At 50.4% G+C, this 23091-nt stretch overlaps 2 protein-coding genes across 2 annotated transcripts; both read right to left on the bottom strand.

Moving 5' to 3' along the window:
* Nucleotides 1-819: 819 nt before the first annotated feature.
* On the bottom strand, nt 820-16819 carry DDX51 (DEAD-box helicase 51). Its single transcript, XM_081174872.1, has 16 exons — nt 16750-16819; nt 14421-14785; nt 13176-13378; nt 12043-12193; nt 10112-10248; nt 9739-9810; nt 8603-8709; nt 8282-8390; nt 7100-7251; nt 5537-5711; nt 4423-4538; nt 3776-3892; nt 2836-2937; nt 2645-2708; nt 1472-1606; nt 820-1321 (listed from the first exon to the last, which is right to left on the bottom strand). Exons 1-16 carry the CDS (start codon nt 16770-16772, stop codon nt 1295-1297), a joined length of 2055 nt encoding a protein of 684 aa, XP_081030998.1. The 5' UTR covers nt 16773-16819; the 3' UTR covers nt 820-1294.
* A 2154-nt stretch (nt 16820-18973) lies between these two features.
* Nucleotides 18974-21818, bottom strand: MIF (macrophage migration inhibitory factor). Its single transcript, XM_081175239.1, has 3 exons — nt 21640-21818; nt 20938-21110; nt 18974-19218 (listed from the first exon to the last, which is right to left on the bottom strand). Exons 1-3 carry the CDS (start codon nt 21745-21747, stop codon nt 19152-19154), a joined length of 348 nt encoding a protein of 115 aa, XP_081031365.1. The 5' UTR covers nt 21748-21818; the 3' UTR covers nt 18974-19151.
* Nucleotides 21819-23091: the final 1273 nt, after the last annotated feature.

Below are 23091 nucleotides of genomic sequence, written 5' to 3'. Positions count from 1 at the left end.
CTGTCCCCCAACCCACCTCCTCGCAAGAGCCCAACCTGCTTTGGGCTTGAGGCTCCACCCAGAAGCCCTGAGTTTTTCTGCCACTGAAATGAGGTTCTGTTGCCCCTGCAAAATACTTGATCCTGAAACTGCTCTGATCAGGAGCCTTAAAATCCATAAAGGTTAAGGTAAAGGGACCCCTGACCATTAGGTCCAGTCGTGGCCGACTCTGGGGTTGCGGCGCTCATCTTGCTTTACTGGCTGAGGGAGCCGGCATACAGCTTCCGGGTCATCTGGCCAGCATGACTAAGCTGCTTCTGGCGAACCAGAGCAGCGCACGGAAATGCCGTTCACCTTTCCGCCGTTTACCTTGCACTTTGACCTGCTTTCGAACTGCTAGGCTGGCAGGAGCAGGGACCAAGCAATGGGAGCTCACCCCGTCACAGGGATTCAAACCGCCGACCTTCTGATTGGCAAGTCCTAGGCTCTGTGGTTTAACCCACAGCGCCACCCGCGTCCCTTAAAATCCATAGACTAAAATAAAAAGGCTACCTGCCGCCCCGACTCCACAAGGCAACCTTTGCAACGGTGGAACTGCACAGGGGCTGGTTTTAGCTTTCTTGCTTTCCGAAAGGAGATCTCCTGCAGCAGGGAAAAGGTGCACCAGCACCCCAAGGGTCAGGGCAACTTCCTGAAGTCCAGCCTTAGCACACACACACAGAGTCCTGGGACTTCACCAGCATGGCCAGCAAGGGATGATGGGATCTGTAGTTCAACAGCCTCTGGAGGAAGGCACTTTTGTTTTAAAAACAGCAAAGCAAACACACACACAAAGAGGGAGACATCTTGCCTGCCCCAGAAGGCACAGGCTGATTTCTTTATTTAAAACTTCTTCCTGAGATGGAGCCCTCGCTCTTAAAGCCCAGCTGGGCTCAGCAACCTTTGATCCCCTCTTTTGGCCGTGAGGGAGTAGCACTGGGATAGGCAAGGCTGGTGAGGATTAGGGCCACTCACAGGGAAAGGCTGGCAGTTCTTTGGCTCATAGGGAGAAAGAGCTTTTATTTACAAGCTAAGGCATGTTCTGCTGGTCTTTGAGGGATCAAGAGGTGGCCTTGACGACAGTAGGATGGCAGTTGGCTCTCCTTAAGCCGTGCGATGGACACTCCTTCCGTATCTTGATACTTCCAGGAGCTCTTAAGCCTTAGTGTTTGCTTCTGAATGTGTGTACTCAAGACATTGGAATCCAAACCACAAAGTAAGAGTTCCAGCCCCCTGATTATTCTCAGCGAGACATCTCTGGTTTGCCTGGACTTGCTCAAGATCTCTTCTCAGCTCGCTCCTCCTGTTGAGGGAAAGATGAGGAAGGGAGGTGATTAGGCCCATCTCAGACACCCCAGAGACCAGAAGCAGCATTTTGGAATCTAAAGAAGCACAAATGCATGCTCAACAGCCTTGGCTATCAGGGCAAATTCCTGCGTGGAGCGATGGATACCTTCATTATCTTCTGGAGGTCTGCCAAGGCTTCCTCATACTGTGGGAGGAGTGGCTGGAGGGATGTGTTCTTCACCAGCTGCTGCTCCAACTCAGGAAGACCGGCTTCCCTCAGCATCTTCAGAAACTTCCTCTCCTGGAAAGCAAAGAAGGAAGTGAACACCATGCTGCATTCTAAAACCCACATTACAGAAAGTTGTGAAAGGGCCCTACTGACCAACCACCTAAATTCAGTGGAAGAGGCCCTGGGTGTGGACTGACGGGCAGCTGAGCTGGGCATCCAGCAACCAGGCAGTGTCCCTGAAGCCCACTCCCTGCTCACCTCCATGCTGTTCTCTAGGCCATTTTCTACCCCAGTTGCTGCCACTGAAGTCCTTGAAGCAGAGCCTGTCTGAGCCACAGGAGACCTCACTACGAGGACCTCCGTCTGTGCAAAGGCACCCAGAATGCAGCATCTGGGTTGCTCCGGAGAGGGATGGGAACGTGTGGCAGCCTCTCAGCCTCCCTGCCCCACACAATAGTTCAGCCCGGACACTGAGGTCCTTCTGGTGGTTCTCTCATTACAAGAAGTGAGGTTACCGGGAACCAGACAAGAGAACTCTCTAAGTAGTTGTGCCCACCCTGTGGAACACCCTCCATTCAGATGTCAAGGAAATAAACATCTATCTGACTTTTAGAAGGCATCTGAAGGCAGATTTTTAATGTATGTGGTTTTATAATTTGTCAGGGGATGCAGGTGGCACTGTGGTGTAAACCACTGAGCCTAGGGCTTGCCGATCAGAAGGTCAGCGGTCCAAATCCCTGTGGCAGGGTGAGTTCCTGTTGTTCGGTCCCAGCTCCTGCCCACCTAGCAGTTGAAAAGCAAGTCAAAGTGCAAGTAGATAAATAGGTACCACTCCAGCAGGAAGGTAAACAGCATTTCCGTGCGCTGCTCTGGTTTTGCCAGAAGCGGCTTAGTGCTGCTGGCCACATGATCCAGAAAAACTGTCTGCGGACAAACACCGGCTCCCTCGGCCAGTAAAGCGAGATGAGCGCCGCAACCCCAGAGTCATTCGTGACTAGACTTAACTGTTGGGGTCCTTTACCTTTTATAATTTGTCAGAAGCTGCCCAGAGTGGCCGGGGAGACCCAGTCCGATGGGCGGCATATAAATAATAATAATAATTATTATTACCTGCTGTTTCAGCACCATGGTGAAGGCCAGTCCCGCTTTCCCTGCACGAGCCGTTCTGCCCACTCTGAAAACAGAGAGAGGAAGGTTAGTCTTTTCCAGGAGGTGCCACTTCTGAGCCCCCACCCCTAAGCTACCTGGGGAAAAAGGAAACTCGTTCACATTATTTGAAAGCCTCCCTCTGAGGGAATTACCGGTGAATGTAGGTCCTGATGAACTGAGGAGCATCGTAGCTGATGACGCATTTCACTCCGCCAATGTCGATTCCTCGGGCTGTGGCGTCTGTGCTGATTAACCTGGGTGTTGAGGAGAAAAATCGCTGTCATCCCAGATGATCTGAGCGCAGCCGCTAAAGAGATGCTTGGTCCGCAAAGAAAGGGCTGGGGGCTTGTGGTGTGGTGGGTTGGGGAAGAGGCCTGGCTCGTACAGTTTTTTCTCGTGTCATGAAGAAGAGAGACATCCCAGCTAATTTATGGTGCAACTTGTCTGGGAAAAATTAATGAGCAAACGCCTAGATTCTATTTCATCGGAGCTGGGGGGAAATGGCGTTTGCCACTCGAGGAAGACTTTTGGATCAGCGTGTTAAGATTTACTGCAAACAAAAGACTTTCCAGTTCTAAAAAAAAAAAAGGGGGGGGGGGAGCCTTACAAAGTTCACACAGAAGTATAATATTGTTTATTTTAACTCGTCTGTGGAAACAACTCAGAGGCTATTAAGAAGAAAAAGGATAACATCAAGAAGATTGGAAGATGGGACTGGTGCACATTAAAAGCAGCACAAATATGAGATGATCGGACCCTACTGAACTCGAAGCATGGAAACCCCCAACAAAATTTATAATTTGGCAAAATATTCAGATTTTATGATTTGTATTGGTATAATTTGGAATAATTAACGTGATATGATTGGATTGTTTAATGGAAAACTTAATAAAAATTATTATAAAGAAGAAGAAGAAGAAGAGGAGAGACATCCCACGAAAGGCAGGCCCTCTTCTGGCTCAACTCGGCTCCCGACTGTGCCAGAAACTTCCCACCATCCCTGCACATCTGGAGATCAAGAGGCAGCCAGTGCGTGATGTGCAACTGAGACACGAGGATGTGGCCAGCCCCCCTTGCCCTGGAAATACTCACAGCTGGATCTTCCCCTGTTCAAACTCCTTCAGTGTCAACTTCCTTTGCCTTGGATTCAGCCTGGAAGAGAACTCGGCCACGTTCACGCCGCCAAAGGCTCGAAGCAGTAGAAAGAGCCTGGGGTGGTGGAGAGAGAGAACAAAGGATGAGGATGGGGGCACAGACAGCGGCAGAGCCCCTGCTCTGCAGGCAGAGGAAGGGGATCCCAGGCTCTGTTGGCTGTTAGGATATAGTTCCGTTCCACCTTAAAAAGGGACAGGCAGGACTATTGTGTATCACATGCCTGTTTACATCCAGCACTTGCTGGGAACTTCCGTTTGTATATAGCTTTTGTGTTACTGCTTTTTTGCTGGAGACGAAGGGAAGCAGACCTGTTTTCCACTGTTCCTGAACGATGCTGAATAAAATGCTGTACACATTTCTCTGCCTGCCTCTTCTGCTGGGAGAAGATTTACGCACTCTGCTGACAGAGCGTGCATGGGTTTCTAAACGTATCTGAGGCTCGTGTCACTAATTGATGCTGTTCCAAGGGAGATCGGCTGCCGGCTGGTGGCTGGAGCCACCGTCTTCCCGGCAGTATCCCAACATCGCCTTCCTATAAAAGTTCAAGCCTAGCCCGCAAAGATCCCACTACTACACGGCCTCACCTGTGTGACGTGTCCCTGCTGTTGGTGAAGCAGAGGACGCGGGAGAACTTCAGCCGCAGCAGGAAATGCAAGAGGAAGAGGGGCTTCCAGCGCAGGTTGCAGGGCACATAGTATTGCTGTGGCGGGAGGAGGAAAGAAGAGCCGTTTGTGCCCCGCCCCCCAGGAGTGCTTCCTGCCCAATCCCTTTGGGAAGACGAGGAGGGTCACTTTGGGCCAAGGAACAGGACAGGCTCAAGGGCTGACACTCCTGACTCTCAAGACGATAAGAGACTGTGTCTCCAGTGAACAATTCAAGACTAGGTCAGTGTGTTTCTCGCAAAACACCCTTTTCACTTCAAAATTGACAACTTCCACTATGTTTCTAGACCACCAGTTTTCATACATTAAGCCATTTATTTATAATACTAATAATAATAATAATAATAATAATAATAATAATAATAATAATAATGTTATTATTATTTACATACCAACCTATACCTGGAGATCTCAGGTATAGATCAATCTAAAAACCACATTATATATAATCAAAATAAAAACAACCCAGTAACACCCCCCCCAAAAAGGGGGGGATCCATTATGGAGTTCCCAATTTAGAAGCAGTGACTCTTCTGCATTTGCCTCTCTGATATTCAAGTCACAAAATCACCCCCTCCCCGACAAACCACCAGGGCCGAGTCCCTAAACCAGTGACCAGCCAGCTTGCTGCCTTCTTTCTAAGTCTTCTATTATTATTTCCTATTTTTATTCTCTCTATACTACTTTGTTAGCCGCCTGAGAACATAAGCCTTGGTTGAAGATGCAAGAAAGAAATTATGCAGCCGAAGAAACGCAAACCTTTCTGTGCATTCCTGCCCTCCCAGGGACCCAAATTCTGAGCCCCCGAGCCCTACATAGAACTGCCTGGGACTTGAGGCACCTGCTGCCGCTGCCAAGGAATAGGGCCTTCTGCCTCCCCCAACCCAATTTGCCGTCCAGTCTGGAGGGAAGGGCTTGTGCTGTCCCAAAAGGGCACCTTCTCACCATTCACGTCCCCCTCGCCAAACACGCCTTCCTGGCTCTGCCAGAACCAGAGTGGCAGGTGGGCGGACTGCCTGCAAGCCCCGCCTCTTACCGAGAGCCCCTCTGGGAGGGCGTACTTCTTCGTGGTCTCCGTTGCCTTCTCCTCCAAGGAGATGGGTGTGAAGAGGCGAGGCCGGTAGAGGCCCAGCGGCTGCAGCTTTTCGGGGTTCCGTGTCAGGGTGGCCGAGAAGAGGAGCTTCTGCAGGGGGACGTGGGGGCAGCCAGCTCTGTGTAGGGGTGCAAATACCCAGAGTGTGGGGGTCAGGTGGGACTGCTATGAGGAATTATGAAATATGGAGCAAGCCATTGGTGTCCGCGATGAAAGCATTGCATTGACTGGGTTTGATTCATTGACAATAATTTCTGATCGAATCCCACAGCCTTTGCACCTCTGCCATTTGCTTTCTCTATGCCTGACAAGCACGTATAAGCATTCTGAAACACAGATCAGGCATCCTCAGTACATAAAGATAGTAGGTTACTTTGATGTAGTTTGTTAATCTTTAGATAGATCTTAACGCAGGTGGCGCTGTGGGTTAAACCACAGAGCCTAGCACTTGCCGATCAGAAGGTCAGCAGTTCGAATCCCCGTGACGGGGTGAGCTCCTGTTGTTTGGTCCCTGCTCCTGCCAACCTAGCAGTTTGAAAGCACGTCAAAGTGCAAGTAGATAAATAGGTACCGCTCTGGCGGGAAGGTAAATGGCGTTTCCGTGCGCTGCTCTGGTTTGCCAGAAGTGTCTTAGTCATGCTGGCCACATGACCCAGAAACTGTCTGTGGACAAATGCCGGCTCCCTCGGCCTATAGAGCGAGATGAGCGCGCAACCTCAGAGTCGGTCATGACTGAACCTAATGGTCAGGGGTCCCTTTGCCTTTTTAAGGGCCAGGAAGAGAGATCACAAGGAGATGGTAAATACTACCATCCTTCCTCTCCTGTTTATTCCTGTTTATGACCTCCGGGGTTTTGCTGAATGCATCCCTCCTTTTATTCCTATTTTATTTACTCTGGACTACTATGCATGCTCAAGTAGGAAATAGTTTCTTTGTAGTTTTAACTTGAACTTCGTCCCACGTGGGGTTTTTGAAATGCTCAGAGGAAACCTGATTGGTTCTTACGAACACTGTGTAAAAAGTTCTTTTGTGAATAAAACGACCTGGGCCAAGGGGTGGAGAGGAATTATTACTGGCACTCCTCCCAGAGCCTTGCTAGTCAAGCCTCGGGTGTATTTTATTAATCAGAGTCCAATCCTTCCTTGCTTTGGTAACACTACAGCAAAAAAAGCCAAAGGCACTGGGTGGGATAGGCCTCCCGACCCAAACACAAGCAAATGAGGGGCTTTTCCGGTACTCCTCTGCTCCCCACCCCCTGGATCCACACACACCGTTCTCAGGCCAGCTCCTTGGTATTCAGGGGTTTGGGACCCACAAGGCGACCTTTGGGGTCACATTCCCGGCAAAGGAACCCCCCACAACACAGTGGGCAGTTTCTGCACAAGGCCTGACTCCCAGGAGGAGCTGACTGTGCTTCCAGGAGCCAGAAGGGGTCCTCTGCTGATCTGTCCCACCACTTCCCACCCGTTTCCCTTCTCATTCTCCTCTCCGGTGCGGCTGGTGTACCTGGCTGCCGTGAGAGGCCCCTGCTCTGCCCTCCTGAACAGCTGTGGGGTGCCGGAGCCCTCTTCCACCGCTGAATGAGCTGCCGCCGCTACCACCTGCCGCAGCCAGTCCTGGTGCATGTTGTCAATCATGCGATCGGCTTCGTCAATTATCTGCGCTCATGGGCAAAAGAGAGGCACTCAGGGGAGGCTCACGACCTCTGGCACTGCAGAGAGCTTCACAGCCGTAGCTTGCATTGCCTTGCCAAGGTCTGCTGGGAGGGGGGAGATGAAGGGGGGGGGAGCGTTTTGAGGGTGGGGTCCCGATGCCTTTACATTCGTGGTGGAGCTGCGTGTGACTGGGAGCCCAGCCTGCAGGGAGGAGAGCCTCAAAGCAGGGCCAGTGAGAGAAGCACTTTCATCCAGGAAGCAGCTGGCTGAATCATGCATTAAAGAATGGACATGTGCGGGAGAAGGAAGCAATGCAAGTTATAAGGCTATTATAGGTCACATTTTATGTAACAGGGACACCGTGTCACAGTCCACTACCCCAACCCCTTATATATCAGCGGTTCCCTAACTTTTCCCACCCACCGCCCCCTTGGTTCCATAAACTCATCTCCTGTGTCCCCTACCCTACAAAAGGCATTCAGAATACAGTGGTACCTCGGTTCTCAAACGTCTCTGTTGTCGGACGTTTCAAAACCCGAATGCCGAAAACCCGGAAGTAAATGCTTCCATTTTCGAACATGTCTCAGAAGTCGAACGGCTTCCGCTGGGTGCTTTTCCATTTTCTCAATTCCATTTGCAGCCAGCCTTTTACGCCTCGGTTTTCGAACGTTTCGGAAGTCGAAATGTCTTCCGGAATGGATTACGTTCGAGAACCGAGGTACCACTGCAGCAGTTTGCATGACCCTCTACGGAAGGTAATAGCACAATAAAATTCAAAACAGCAACAATTAATTGCACATCTATTCAAAATCCAGTTAAAACGTGATTCAACAAAACTGATGAACCTGACCCACTGATGCCAGCTTTTTAAAAGTAATTTACCCCTGCCTCTAAGTGTCCCTCTAGGTAATTCCCTCCCCCTGGGGGGCAGGAATGCCCACTTTGGAAGCCGCTGCCTTATAAGGGCCGTTCCAGCCACAACACTGCATGTGATGCAATCCCCAAACATGAGGGGGGAAGAGGGATTCCTCACCAGGAAGCGAAGTTCTTTCAGGCTGAACTGGGGGCTCTGCTGAAGATGATCTACGAGGCGCCCAGGAGTGGCCACGACAATGTCTGCCAGGCTGCGAAATCCCATCAGCCTGGAAAAAGAAGCACCAGAACAGGCAGTGAAGAGGAGTGTGATTCACGGAGAAACAGCAGCACCAGACAACCTCCCACTTGAGCCCATTGCTAAGGAAGAAGATGGAGGCCTCGGCTGCTGCTGCTGTGCCACCTCTGGGCTCAGCTTCCTGGGCCAAGACGCAAGGAGGAGGTTGGCGTGCAAAGCCAAACAAAGAGAAGGTGAACTTACGTCTCCTCAGCGAGCGACTCCTGCTCCTTTGCAAACGATTTCTGCCCGGTGAGCTGGACCACTTTCAGCCCCGTCCCGTCAGTGTAAATGTTGAATACTTTAGTCACCTGTGGAGAGGAGAGAATCAGTGGCCTAGAGGGAACAGGGCTGCCTCTCAGGAGCAGCAAGGCACAAAACACACCTTCAGGGCCAAACTTGAGGCAAGAAGAGCAAAGGCAAAAATCCGGCTCTTGACAGCTCCCAAAATGCCTGGTCCTTTGCACTTCTGACACGTGGCAACGGGTTCAGCAGGGCCCTTCTCTTGTGTTGGTGCTTCTACTTACAGAGCCTAACAGATGCTTCTGCAACAGCTCCCCCCCCCCCCCGAAGGCAGGAAGGTAATGGGCCTTCCCTGACTGGTATTCTGGGGTAGACTGCTTCTGAACCCAGAGGTTCTATTTAGCCATCCTGCCTAGTACGTGGAGATAGGCCTCGGCTACTCTGTGAATTCCCTCTCATCTGAGCCAGTGACTGGTGAGGCTCACAGCTTCTGGGGGCAGTACTGTGGACTGTGAGAGTTAAAAAATTATACCTATCTTTATCTGCCAGTCTTGAATTTACCGCTGATCCCTTCAACTGGGGGAATCTTGATTTCTAGCATTATGAGGGAGGGAGAGAAGGGCATAAAGGCTAAACTTATGCAGTATTTGTAAGGGGGGTGGCAGTATAAAATCTGAAGAACGAGACTGTGTAGTACTGTTAAGCCAGTCTAATCACTTATACAGTGGTACTTCTGGATGCAAACGGGATCCGTTCCGGAGCCCCGTTCGCAACCTGAAGTGAACGTAAGATGCGACTGCACATCTGCGCATGTCGCATTTTGCCGCTTCTGCGCATGACGTCACTTTGAGCGTCTGCGCATGCACAAGCGGCGAAACCCGGAAGTAACGTGCTCTGTTACTTCCGGGTCGCCGCAGAGCACAACCCGAAAATATTTAAGCTGAAGCGTATTCGCCCTGATGTATGACTGTAAACTAGTTAACGCATTCCTGGGGCTGACCACACATCCTACAAATTGGAGAATCCAATTGGGATGAACTCACAGCTGGAGTCCAAAGTCCCCCACCCCACCAACAAATCTCTCCTCAGTAACGCACCTGCTGGGCTAGTTCCTTGGTGGGCAGGACGGCCAGAGCTCGTACTCGGCAGACGACTCGGTCTAACAGAGCCTGAAAATACAAAGGCCAGCGATCAGGAAGAGATGGGTGTCTCCTGCTCCTCAGTCTACACGAATGGGTGTGGGAAAAGCAACCAAGAGAGCTAAATGGACACACAGTCGATTGAGTCACATCCCCCTGTGCCCCAAGTGCTGGGGGATCCTTTGAGACAGTGCTTTCCAAATTCACCAGCCTGATACTACTCCTTGTACGCAAAAGTCTTAAAGCAGCCCACACTGGGTTGCACAACAGGAGGCTATTCTGACACAGAACACACACCAGCCACCAGCTCTCCGCTTCGCCCAAAACTCACCTGCACCACCGGAATGACAAAGGCCAGGGTCTTGCCACTGCCGGTAGGGGCTGAGACGCAGATATCACTGGGCTGGTAGCCACCTCTCCCGGCCAAAAACCCGCTTTCCAAGATGGCTGGAATCACCTCGGCCTGAACTGAAGAAAAAGAGCAGGCGGGATCAGCACATACCCCAATAACATTCCCCCCACTGCTTAAAGGGTAAGGAAGAGGGCAAGGGGTATGGGAGAGGTTTCAAGGCGGTTTGGGAATTTGTATACTACTTTCTCTCCTGCCAAAGATTTGGTGGCCACCAGCAAGAAAACCGAGCCATCTTTCTCTTTTGCCTACACTTTTTCACCTTCCAAATGTTTATACGCTTCACATTCCATCAATGAATCCACTTTTAAGTCTTCTCTCCAGCTCTGTCAACTGCAGCCTAGCCTCACCATACAAAAGAGAGAGCTTGGAATTCCCATCATTATCATTATCATTTTTAATTTGTATACCGCCTTTCTATCTTACAATACTCAAGGCGGTTTACAAGCTGAAGAAACAAAAAATGTACATCTTATAGCAATCTAATGCAATACAAAAATGCCATAATAAAACATAACTTTAAAATGGGCAACCTCCATCGAAAGAGTAACATTCAACAATCATTAGAATCGTATAAAATAATAATATCAACATATAAAAGTTAAACAGAAATCCACTCAACAGTTACAATAATATCTAAACTATAATCTGTGTCCAGTTCTGGGCACCACAATTCAAGAAGGACACTGACAAACTGGAACGTGTCCAGAGGAGGGCAACCAAAATGGTCAAAGGCCTGGAAACGATGCCTTATGAGGAACGGCTAAGGGAGCTGGGCATGTTTAGCCTGGAGAAGAGGAGGTTAAGGGGTGATATGATAGCCATGTTCAAATATATAAAAGGATGTCACATAGAGGAGGGAGAAAGGTTGTTTTCTGCTGCTCCAGAGAAGCGGACACGGAGCAATGGATCCAAACTACAAGAAAGAAGATTCCACCTAAACATTAGGAAGAACTTGCAGACAGTAAGAGCTGTTCGACAGTGGAATTTGCTGCCAAGGAGTGTGGTGGAGTCTCCTTCTTTGGAGGTCTTTAAGCAGAGGCTTGACAACCATATGTCAGGAGTGCTCTGATGGTGTTTCCTGCTTGGCAGGGGGTTGGACTCCATGGCCCTTGTGGTCTCTTCCAACTCTATGATTCTATGATTCTATGATCAATAAAACAACGGCAAGCCACAGTACATAATACAATACACATTGAGAAGCAGAGGGTGGGCCAAGGCAGGTGGAAGGAGGGCTTGCCTGATGGAGTCTCTCGCCTCACAGTTCTTCCTCCAGGAACAGCTCCCTTATGAGAAGTGGAGGGGGAGTGGTCCCATGGAAAGTATTTGTGGGCACTCAGGTGTCTTGGGGAATCATTACTGGAGCACCCAGAACAAAGGTCCAGGGGCAGCAGCTGGCTCATTTATTTCTGGGCAGAATTTGTTTAACAGGGTGTCGTGAAGGATACCCACAGCCCTCTGGCTCCTTTGCACCAGAGTTCTGAGAAAGGTGGGGTTGCTTCTCTCTCATAACATGCGAATGGATCCACACACTTGAGGTGGAACTTGCTGTGGGATGAGAGATGCAGGTCCACGTTTACATCCAGGTATTTCATTGACATTCTAGCCTAGCTAAATAATTTGCTGTGGATAAAACTGTGCTTCCTCAGTTTGACACCACATCAAACACTGCAGAGAGGTTACAACTGAAGCACTGATGGGAGCGACTCCCACCAACGTTCATTTAAAGAGCAGAGGTCCCTGTCTTCTAGGCACAAACCACTGGCATCCATCCATCTCCCAAACTCTGGCCATCTTCTAAATATGGGTTTAAAAGCATGGAAGAGGGAAAAAAAATCCCACTATGGTGATACCTGGAAACAAAGACTCTATTCCATTTGCTTGCAGTTTCTTCCTCAATTTTGGATGGATTACTGGAACATCTTGGAGTGGGACAACGTTCTCTTTGATCCGCCTCTGGACCAGCTTAGGTTCAGCCAGCCAGCGTGGCAGAAGAGGCTCAACCTGGAAATGACAGACGCACATGTGATGTGTGATGTGGGCACACAAACCTCTGCCCCCACAAGATGCCACAAGGAACATTGCAACTCCAGCCTGAGGGCAAATCAGGCCCAATGCCCCAGCTGAAAGGTTTTGCTCCCATGGATTCTCCCTCTATTGAGCTTCAACAAGGTTTGGTCCCCGTTTTCGAAAAAGAGAGGAAACTAAAGGGGTAAAGGAATTAAAAGGCTGCTATGCTCGGGCACGTTGTGGGACGCGGGTGGTGCTGTGGGTTAAACCACAGAGCCTAGGACTTGCCGATCAGAAGGTCGGCGGTTCGAATCCCCGTGATGGGGTGAGCTCCCGTTGCCCAGTCCCTGCTCCTGCCAACCTAGCAGTTCGAAAGCTCGTCAAAGTGCAAGTAGATAAATAGGTACCGCTCCGGCACGAAGGTAAACGGCATTTCTGTGCGCTGCTCTGGTTCGCCAGAAGCGGCATATTCATGCTGGCCACATGACCCAGAAGCTGTACGCTGGCTCCCTTGGCCAGTAAAGCAAGATGAGCGCCACAACCCCAGAGTTGGTCACGACTGGACCTAATGGTCAGGGGTCCCTTTACCTTTTATGCTCAGGCACCAAACAAAGGCTTTGATGGCTCTGTGATATGAAGCAAGCTATACATTTGTTTATTATTAATATTAACATTAGCGGTGGGGAGGGGGATATCTGCAGCCCTCCAGCTGTTGTTGGATTCCAGCCCCCATCAGTCACAGCCGTCATGACCAATGTTCAGGGATGATCGGAGTTGTAGTTCAGCATCATCTAGGGAGCGCCACAGGTTTCCAATCCCTGCATTGAACAGATAGCCAAACCCAGCCGTCACCTTGACCCTTCAGTAAGGAAGCAACCCTGACCTCATCGCAGAGCAGTGTGGCTGAGCCTTTGACAAAGACTGGGAGCAAAGCATGTTGATAACAGACTATCGGCTCAAGACTTAAGTGAGCTACCTTCTTCTTCTGCGCTGCCTTCAAAACCCAGTCACCAAGAACGATTGTGTTGGGAGGTGGGGGGGTTTCCTTTGGATCCTGCGGTGACTTCAGCATCTGCTCCTTTTCACCATGGCTCTCATTTGCTCTGGCTTCCGCGCCATCCTCCCTCTCTCCTGCTGAGCCATCATCTTCTAGTTGGCTTGCTAACTTAATTTCACTTCCTGGTAAAAGCAACATGAACATGACAAATGATTTGAGTTTAAGAAAAAGATGCGCTTATGGCATTTTCAAAAAAAAGAGGAAAAGGTGAGCTGGGGGTGGGGGGAATGGTTGGGCCCAAGGTGGGAAAGGGCCCAAAAGTGCACAGAAAGCAGTCTGTCCCATTCCCACCCCCGCTCATCCCACCCCTCCTAGTGCCAATCAACAGAGCCAAAGAAGCAGGCAGCTGCTCACTTTATAGCAAGTGGGAGTCTCAAGGAGAGAAGTGAGGGCTTATCCATACCAGCAGCTGCTCACACAAGAGCAAGAGAAGCTGGGAGAAAGTGATTCATGAGAGACACAACAGGAGTTTTGCTGTACACACCACACTGGGGGAGCAGAAATCCCTACTGATGGCTTCTCTTGAAGAGATATGGTGTTATTACTGAATACGGTAAGCCACTCTGGGAGTCTTTCTCAGATGAAGAGTAGGCCAAAAATACTTGAATAAAAAACAAACCCTTCCTGTATTATGATTCTCATTAGGAAGCTGCCTTAGACTGAGTCAGACTACTAGGGTCTGTCTAGCTCAGTTTTGTCTACAATGAGTGTGAGGAACCTTTGGTCCTTGAGATGTTACAACTCCCATCATCCCTGGCCATGCTACCTAGGGCTGCTGGAGGTTGTAGTTTTGCAACATCTGGAAGTTCAGAAGTTCCCCACTCCTCGTTTACACTGACTGGCAGAGCCCCCCCCCCCAGACAGAGGACACCCCCAGCCCTACCAGGATATCCCAGACTGAACCCGGAACCTTCTGCATGCAAAGCAGGTGCTCTACTGCTGAACCACAGCCCTTCCCTTCATTTCGGAAGTCAGAGCCAATCTTTATGGGAAACATTTATTCTTAGACTGTGCCTTCCTATCTCTAAAAGATGAGCATCACTGGCCTGATTTGGGGTGTGTGTGTGTGGCCCGAGCAGATAATATCATATTGTTGACTGAGCACTGCCCAGAAACAATGGAGACTGAATGTAGCTCCCAGTTTCCACCCACAATTTATTTTACCTTCCCCTCCATCAGTCCTTCCTTGTGGTGTCTTTGATTCCTTTCCACTTGTTTTACTTCTTCTTGGACTAAGATCATTGTCTTTCTCTTCCACACCTTCACCCCCTTCAGTGGATAATTTCTTCTTTCTCTTTCTATGGCCTTCTGTAAAAGGGGATTCCTCACTTTGCTTCCTCTTTTTGGATTTCTGCTTTGCTTCCTTCTCCAAGTCCATGTCAGGCATTTCATTATCTGGTCCACTTTCTGCAGGCATGTGATCATCCTGCTGCTGCCTTTGCTGCTGTCGAGCTCTTACCCGTTCCTTCAGCCGTTGCAGGAGCACTTGTGAGTGGTCTTTGAGGTCATTGTCTTCATCACCAAGATACCTGTGGATTTCACAATGGTTTCAGTACTCACCTAACAAGGGTTTTCTTTGGTGGCAGCACCCCAACAGTGGAACTCTCCCCCCAAAAAAGTTAAATTGGTTAAGACATACTGATTTGCTGTATTTTAATTTTTGCCTATTCACTCTTATCCAGTTGAAAACCACAGTAGTGGTGTGGACCAGGGGAAGTTTCTGGAACACTTTGGGAGATTGCCAGAGCATGGATAATACATGGGAGGGTGGGGTGAGCTCTGACTGACCACAGCCCTGCAAAGTAGACCAGTGGTGTTATAATCATAGTACTGTATGGGGGCAGGAGAGATGCTGAGAGAAATTAGCTATAACAACACTGGGCTACACTACAAAGGCTTAGTCTCCTGCCATATTAGTTTATTAAATATTTTTTTAAAAAAATAAACACAATTGGAGGAGTGCCGTGAAGATGACTGTAGCCAGAGAACAGGAAAAGGTGATTAAATGCCTTCATAATTTATGGTGGTGGGAATTCTTGTGCACAATTCTGATAAAAAAGAGCCTGAAATGAGTTAATCACTTCTTTCCCAATGCCGCTACTGACATCGACTTAACAGCGTCCTGCTGTTCTATATACCACAATACCTTAAGGACCAAGGACAGGGTTATTCATTTATTGGGCTGTTGTTTTTATTTTGATTCATGTATTTATGGTTTTATATTCTGATTTTATTCTGTGAACCGCCCTGAGACCTGTGGTTATAGGGCGGTACAGTGGTGCCCCGCAAGACGAATGCCTCGCAAGACGGCAAACTCGCTAGACGAAAGAGTTTTCCGTTTTGGAGGTGCTTCGCAAAACGAATTTCCTATGGGCTTGCTTCGCAAGACGACAATGTCTTGCGAGTTCCTGCTGGTTTTTTTCCCTTCCCCCCCTTTTCTAAGCCGCTAAGCCACTTATCAGCTGATCCGATCAGCAGATAAGCCGCTAATAGCGCTAATCCGCTAATCCTTCAATGGGCTTGCTTCGCAAGACGAAAAAACCACTAGACGAAGAGAATCACAGAACGGATTCTTTTCGTCTTGCGAGGCACCACTGTATATAAATTCAACAACAACAACCCATATGAACTGACCCGAACCCTGCAATCATCCCCCGAGGCCCTTCTTCATGTGCCCCCTCCACGAGAAGTCTGGAAGGTGGCGACACAAGAACAGGCCTTTTCTGTGGTGGCTCCCCACTTGTGGAATGCTCTCCCCTGGGAGGCTCACCTGAGGCCTTCATTACATATCTTCAGGAACTGGGCAAAAACACTCCTCCATAACGAGGACTTTGGCTGATTTAGTAAGTTTATGGCCTTTTAAATGTATTGAGGGTGGGGCTATTGGCTGGTTCTTTGATTATGCATCTGCACTCTCTTTTTTGTATGATTGCATTGTAAACCGCCCTGCAATCTTCGGATGAAGAGGGTAAATAATAGTACAGTGGTACCTCGGGTTACATACGCTTCAGGTTACAGACTCCGCTAACCCAGAAATAGTCCTTCAGGTTAAGACCTTTGCTTCAGGATAAGAACAGAAATCGTGCTCCAGCGGCGCAGCGGCAGCAAGAGGCCCCATTAGTTAAAGTGGTGCTTCAGGTTAAGAACAGTTTCAGGTTAAGAACGGACCTCCGGAACGAATTAAGTACTTAACCCGAGGTACCACTGTAATGATGCTGATGCTGCCAGCCGCACCTCCAAGTCCTTAAAAAGTGCTTTGAGGGGCTGCAGTGGAAATCATCCTTGCCGCCACCGCTGTCATGTGACCACCAAGCCCCTTTCCCACTCACAACTGGGCTCGAATTTCAAGCCAAACATCCACATTCGCCCGCAGCCCAAGCGGCAGCGAAGCCTCCTCCCTCGCGGTCCCGCCCGGGGCTCGGTCGCGGAAGTCTCAGCGCCGCCTGGACCCGAACCAGGCAGCCGCGGGCCGCATGTCCGGCCCCCTTCTCACCTGTGGACGACGAAGAGCGCCATGCCTGCTCTTTTTTTCCTCCGCCGGCGCCTAGCGATGAACGCCGACGTCGTCCCTTAACGATTACGACAGGTGGCCAATCAGGGCCGAGGTATGCAGATGAGGCGCGCCGTCTCGTGGCCGGCCTGAACTCGGTTCCTGTCGCTGCCGAGTGACGCAATCCCCGCGCTGGCCAATGTCGGGCGACGGCGCTCTCCCCATTCACAACTGGCAGCGCCGGAGGCCGGCGTGGAGAGAGAGGCGCGCGGGAAAGGGGCGCCCGCGGGAATCCGCTCCCGCCAGGAGTAAGGGCAGCCCTAAGGGAACTTGGGCGAATTCGGGGAGGGGGCAAAGGAGGCCTCCCTTTTGAGCCTTCCGGGGGAGGGGGGAGGTGTTACATCTGTTTAGCCAGTGCGACATAACAGTGGTCATGATGTGTGGATGCCCAATTATCGTCTTCCAAAGCAACTGCTCTATTCCGAACTTTAAAATGGAAAGCGTAATGCTGGTGGTCAACAAGAGGTTTAAAGACGCTCTCAAGGCAAATCTAAAAAAATGTATCTGTGTATCTGAATAAGTGTGCATGCACATGAAAGCTCATACCAAGAACTAACTTAGTTGGTCTTTAAGGTGCTACTGGAAGGAATTTTTTATTTTGATTATGGCAGACCAACACGGCTACCTATCTGTAACTGGAACTATGGAAGGCACCACATTGAGCCACATGAAATGGAAGTCCATCAACCTCACTGTGTATCTGAAGAAGTGTGCGTGCACACGAAAGCTCATACCAAGAACTAACTTAGTTGGTCTTTAAGGTGCTACTGGAAGGAATTTTTTATTTTGACTAAAAAAATGTAGTACAGTATAGTGGTACCTCGGGTTACATACGCTTCAGGTTACAGACTCCACTAACCCAGAAACAGTACCTCGGGTTAAGAGCTTTGCTTCAGGATGAGAACAGAAATTGTGCTCTGGAGGTGCAGCAGCAGCGGGAGGCCCCATTAGCTAAAGTGGTGCTTCAGCTTAAGAACAGTTTCAGGTGAAGAATGGACCTCCAGAACGAATTAAGTACTTAACCCGGGGTACCACTGTATAGAAACCGACAACTGGGAAACACTGGCCTGCGAGCTCTCCAGTTGGAGAACAGCCTTACCAAAGTTGTCATGGGCTTTGAAGACGCTTGAACTCAGGATGAAAGGGAGAAACGCGCTCAGAGGAAGGCATGTTTGGCAAATTCTCACAGTGATCGACTCTCACCTGGAAACTTATGTCCCAACTGTGGAAGGATGTGTGGATCCAGAATTGACCTCCACAGTCACTTATGGACTCACAGTTAAAACCGTGTTTATGGAAGACAATATTTCTTGGGTACAAGTGATCGGCAAAGCAGCAGCAGCAGCAGCATCTGTTTAGCCAGTGTGAGAACAGGAATGCAGGACGTTTTGTGTTTGCTTTGGAAGGTCAAGCTAAGCATTACAGGAGTCGAGGCACTTACCGGTCACATCCCTGAAAGAGCAATTTGCAGGCAGGCCTTGGGGGTTTTGTGCATTACCAGGTGGCGCTCCCCCCCTTTCCAAAAGAGGTGGCAAAAGATTGGGACCCCATTTTTCTGTATACCCGAGAGATCACCCATTCAACCAACAGCATCGCTCCTCACACTCCACAGGAGCTGCTTAACTCTTCGCAGGTGTATTCAGCACAGATACGCAAGCAGATCTAGGGGGCCCGTGGCCTTCTGGAGGTCAGTGAGCTCCATCCTCCTATTGGCCCCAAACTGGATGGCTGGTATAAAGGGGATGCGAGATACAGTCCTCCAGGTGTTGTTGGAGTACAAGATCCCTAAGTCCAGAGCATGGGAGTGGCTGGAGTGGGCCGCATCTGCCCATTTCAAGCCCTGGTGGTAATTTAGGCTGTGTGCACACCATACATTTAAAGCATGACTCCCCCAAAGAATCTTGGGAACTATAGTTTACTCCTCACAGAACTACAATTCCCAACGCCCTTAAAGTGTGACTCCTGGGATTCTTTTTGAGGGGTGGGGATCATGTGCTTTAAATGTCTAGTATGCCAACAGCATTAGTGCCTCTCTACTGAACTAGCCGCAACAGCGAGACACAGCAGTCTGCCATCTCAAAGGCCCCTGCAAAATAGAACTTCTCCTCCTCCTTGATCTGGTTAGGGCCATCCCCACCCCCTATCACAGAAACACTTTGCACTTGCACAGCTTTCGCCAGAGCTTTTATTTGCATTTCAGAAACTGGATGCATGCAATAGGCTCTGCTAAAAAGAACCATCAAAAGGAAGGTGGGGGGGAGAGGAAGGAAGAGGTGGTGGTAGTGATTGCCAGCAAACACAAGGGGGCAGCAGGTCCACCAGGTGGCTGTGCAGGAAGGAGCTGACTAGGCAAAGGTGGAGCCGTTCCAACCCACGTTAGCGGCGTTCATGTCACAGTAGTTGATGTAGACTCTACAAAAGAAGCAAAACAGCAAAAATCAGCCCAAGAGAGCACCAGCGTTACACGTGGCTCCCACACCTGCCCAGGTAAGGCAGGGATGGGGAACGTGTACCTATTGAGATGCTAGGACTCAAGTGTGGCCACGAAGCAGGAGTAATGGGAGCTGGAGTTAAGCAACACATGTTCCCCCATCTTTGCTGGAGGAGAATCCTAACACTGCAAGAAATGTCTACAGTGGTGCCCCGCAAGACGAATGCCTCGCAAGACGGAAAACCCGCTAGACGAAAGGGTTTTCAGTTTTTGAGCTGCTTCGCAAGACGATTTTCCCTATGGGCTTGCTTTGCAAGACGAAAACGTCTTGCGAGTGTTCCGATTTTTTTTTGCTCCCCCCTTTTTCTAAGCCGCTAATAGCCTTTTAGCCGCTAATCCGCTAAGCCTTTAATAGCCGCTAAGCCTTTAATAGCCGCTAAACCGCTAATAGCGCTAATCCGCTAATAGGGTTGTTTCGCAAGACGAAAAAACCGCTAGACGAAGAGACTCGCGGAACGGATTAATTTCGTCTTGCGAGGCACCACTGTATTAGTTCCTGACAGTCTTGCTTCTCTTTCATCATGGGACCTCTGCACTGCTTTTGATGAACATAGGAAGCTGCTCGACGAGTCAGACCATTGGCTCCAGCTAGCTTATTAGTTTGGTGGGCAAGCAGCGGCTCTCCTGGGTTTCAGCAAGCAGTCTCTTTCAGCCTAACTTGGAGACGCTCCTGCATGCAAATGTTCTCCAGCTGAGCTGCAGTCCACCTCCCTGTGGTATTTTACTGCTATGGAGAACCTAATACAGTTGGTGGTGCCTTGTACAGTGGTACCTCGGGTTACAGACGCTTCAGGTTACAGACTCCGCTAACCCAGAAATAGTATCTCGGGTTAAGAACTTTGCTTCAGGATCAGAACAGAAATCGTGCTCTGGCGGCATGGTTGCAGTGGGAGGCCCCATTAGCTAAAGTGGTACCTCAGGTTAAGAACAGTTTCAGGTTAAGAACGGACCTCCAGAACGAATTAAGTTCTTAATCCAACATACCACTGTACGCCTCTTTCTGGAAACTCCTGGAGCCAAGCTAGTGCCAAAAGTATTGCTCTGTTTTCCTTTAGACCACATCAGCAAGGTCTTCTTGTCTGGGCAGCCCAAGACCTCAATACAGTGGTGCCCCGCAAGACGAATGCCTCGCAAGACAGAAAACCCGCTAGACGAAAGGGTTTTCCATTTTGGAGGTGCTTCGCAAAACAAATCTCCTATGGGCTTGCTTCGCAAGATGACAATGCCTTGCGAGTTCCTGTGGGTTTTTTTTCCTTTCCCCTTTTTCTAAGCCGCTTATCAGCTGATCCGATCAGCAGATAAGCCGCTAAAAGCCGCTAATAGCGCTAATCCGTCAATGGGCTTGCTTCGCAAGACGAAAAAACCGCTAGACAAAGAGAATCACAGAACGGATTCTTTTCGTCTTGCGAGGCACCACTGTACACACTGCCCAGACTTGTTCCCCGGGGAGGTCACTTCTGTGCTGCTGACATGGTCCTTCCTGCTCTTTTGTGCTTTTTTAGAAATGTGGTTCCCAGACATGTGTTCAGCAGTGACCAGCCCCTGGGGTGCTTGGCTTTTAGCCTTCAGACAATAACACCCTGCAATTCAACAAAGATGCTCCCTTCCCAGCCAGCACGGCCTCTCGGCTTGCAGCTCACCTGTCTGCAGGTATGTGCAGGTGCTTGGTCAGCAGCTCACACAGCAGCTTCGTGTAGGCCTTATTCTGCGGCCCGCCAATCTTGCCGATGCTGTGGAGGCTGCAGAGGGCACAGGGATCAGAGGAGCCTCCGAAGGACATCATCTGGTCAGCCACGATGTGGATGGCGATGTACTGCAGAGGGAGGCAGCAAACTAAATACTTTTATGGCTGCGCCTGGCGGTTGAGGTTTTGGAGCAGGAATTGTTCATACAAATCTTTAAAGTTTTTTGTGTTTTTTTTTAAAGTGGCACCTAGCTGTGCAGCAATAAAACTGCTAACACGTTTGCAAAGCTAAAGCAGTTTACGGTATTGAAATGCCTGCCTCGAAGGGGGTTGGGCTGGATGGCCTTGGGGGGGAATCTCTTCCAAATCTACAATTCTCCGAGTCTGCGTGTGTTTCCGCGCGCCCACCCTTTCTGCAAACTCGCTTCTCCCGCTAACTGGGACTTCCTCCGCCCCAGAAATCTCTGCAAAGGGCCCTCCCTGGCCCAGATTCAGGCGCCCAACCCGGCTTCCCAGCCGCCTTGTTGCTGCCACCGGCAGATGAAGAGCTGGTTGATTGAAAAGGAGGGCAGGCGGGACTCTCCCGGTTTGGAGATCAGATGTGGAAAGAAGCCCCTGAGCGCGCGCAGAGTGCCACTCCTTCCCAACCCCCTCTCACCTGGGCTGGCTTGCCGGTCGCCTTGGCTAGCTGCTGGGTGAGCTCTCCGAGGAGGCTCTCGGGCACGGCGTCCCGGCTCACGTTGGTGTTGACCACGAACATGGGCATCTTGGCTGGTTATGCGTCTTGCTGGCTACAAACTGCGTGCAAGATGGGAGCTGCCTCCCCGCTTTGTAGGGCTGCGCCCGAGAGCGCGCCGGGAACTCCTCCCTCCCCCGCGCTCTTAAAGGGGCCGCAGCTGCAGCAGGCGGGGGGGGGGTAGCAAGTGCAGCCCTGAGCGAGTCCCCCCCCCCCGGGGGGGAGAGGGGCTGCCTAAGGGGACCGAGCTTGGCTGGTGCTCCGCTTCTGGAGCTGCTGTGAAGGGCAGGGCGCGAGGATGCGGCTGGCGGACTGCGGGGCAGGATGGTGGGGTGGGGGTGGGGCGCCTGTGCCAGGCTGCACGTACCCAATGCCCGGCTGGGCGAGCCACGTGCTCGGTGCCCTCCAGGCGGGCTAGGCTGAGCTAGGCGGAGGGAGGCCCGGCGCTGCTTTCAGAGAGAAGCAATGGATGCTGATCTGCTCTCGCCTTCACCTCGGTGGGTTTCCCGGTGATGCACAATATGAAATCGACGTCAGAAGGCACTCTCCTTGCAATAGTGTGCCTGCACGTGGGATCTGCCACAGCCGTGTCCTTTCTTAGAATACAGTGGTACCTCGGGTTACATACACTTCAGGTTACAGACTCCCCTAACCCAGAAATATTACCTCGGGTTAAGAACTTTGCTTCAGGATGAGAACAGAAATCGTGCTCCGGCCGGGCAGTGGCAGCAAGATGCCCCATTAACTAAAGTGGTGCTTCAGGTTAAGAACAGTTTCCGGTTAAGAACGGACCTCCGGAACTAATTAAGTACTTAACCCGAGGTACCACTGTAGTAGAGTTGGAAGGGATCCTGTGGACTAGAGTCCAATCCTTCAATGCAGGAATATGCAGTTTTCCCATACGGGTGTTGAACCTGTAAACTTGGCGTTATCAGCCCCACACACTAACCAACTGAGCTATCCAGCATACATTGATCCTTGCCCTGTTTTGGGACACTTCATTCTGTCTGTCCCTCTCCTACCCTGTTTTCCCTTTCCAGCTGTCAGTCTGCATTTCCGGGCTGCTGAACCCCTTGAGACCACATTCATGGGGGGGGGGTGTTTGTTTGTTTTGTGTGGGGGATGTACTTCTGCAAACCTTGAGGTGCCCCTAGGCCTGCTGGTTACCCAGTGTGGTGTAGTGGTTAAGAGCGGTAGTCTCGTAATCTGGGGAACCGGGTTTGCGTCTCCGCTCCTCCATATGCAGCTGCTGGGTGACCTTGGGCTAGTCACACTTCTCTGAAGTCTCTCAGCCTCACTCACCTCACAGAGTGTTTGTTGTGGGGGAGGAAGGGAAAGGAGAATGTTAGCCGCTTTGAGACTCCTTAGGGTAGT

The sequence above is a fragment of the Podarcis bocagei genome (genome assembly GCF_964188305.1).
Source record: "Podarcis bocagei genome assembly, chromosome: 16".
Classification (NCBI taxonomy): domain Eukaryota; kingdom Metazoa; phylum Chordata; class Lepidosauria; order Squamata; family Lacertidae; genus Podarcis; species Podarcis bocagei.
This window is presented reverse-complemented; position numbering and strand designations above follow the sequence as displayed.

Coding starts and splice junctions, on each gene's coding strand:
- DDX51 (XM_081174872.1), bottom strand. CDS start 16,772: ATGGCGCTCTTCGTCGTCCACAG. Junction 3,893..4,422: donor AGCAGGGACACGTCACACAG/GTGAGGCCGTGT, acceptor CCACCACCCCAG/GCTCTTTCTACTGCTTCGAG. Junction 2,709..2,835: donor ATCAGGACCTACATTCACCG/GTAATTCCCTCA, acceptor CTCTGTTTTCAG/AGTGGGCAGAACGGCTCGTG.
- MIF (XM_081175239.1), bottom strand. CDS start 21,747: ATGCCCATGTTCGTGGTCAACACCAACGTGAGCCGGGACGCCGTGCCC. Junction 21,111..21,639: donor CGACCGGCAAGCCAGCCCAG/GTGAGAGGGGGT, acceptor CTCCCTCTGCAG/TACATCGCCATCCACATCGT. Junction 19,219..20,937: donor CTGCACATACCTGCAGACAG/GTGAGCTGCAAG, acceptor CTTCTTTTGTAG/AGTCTACATCAACTACTGTG.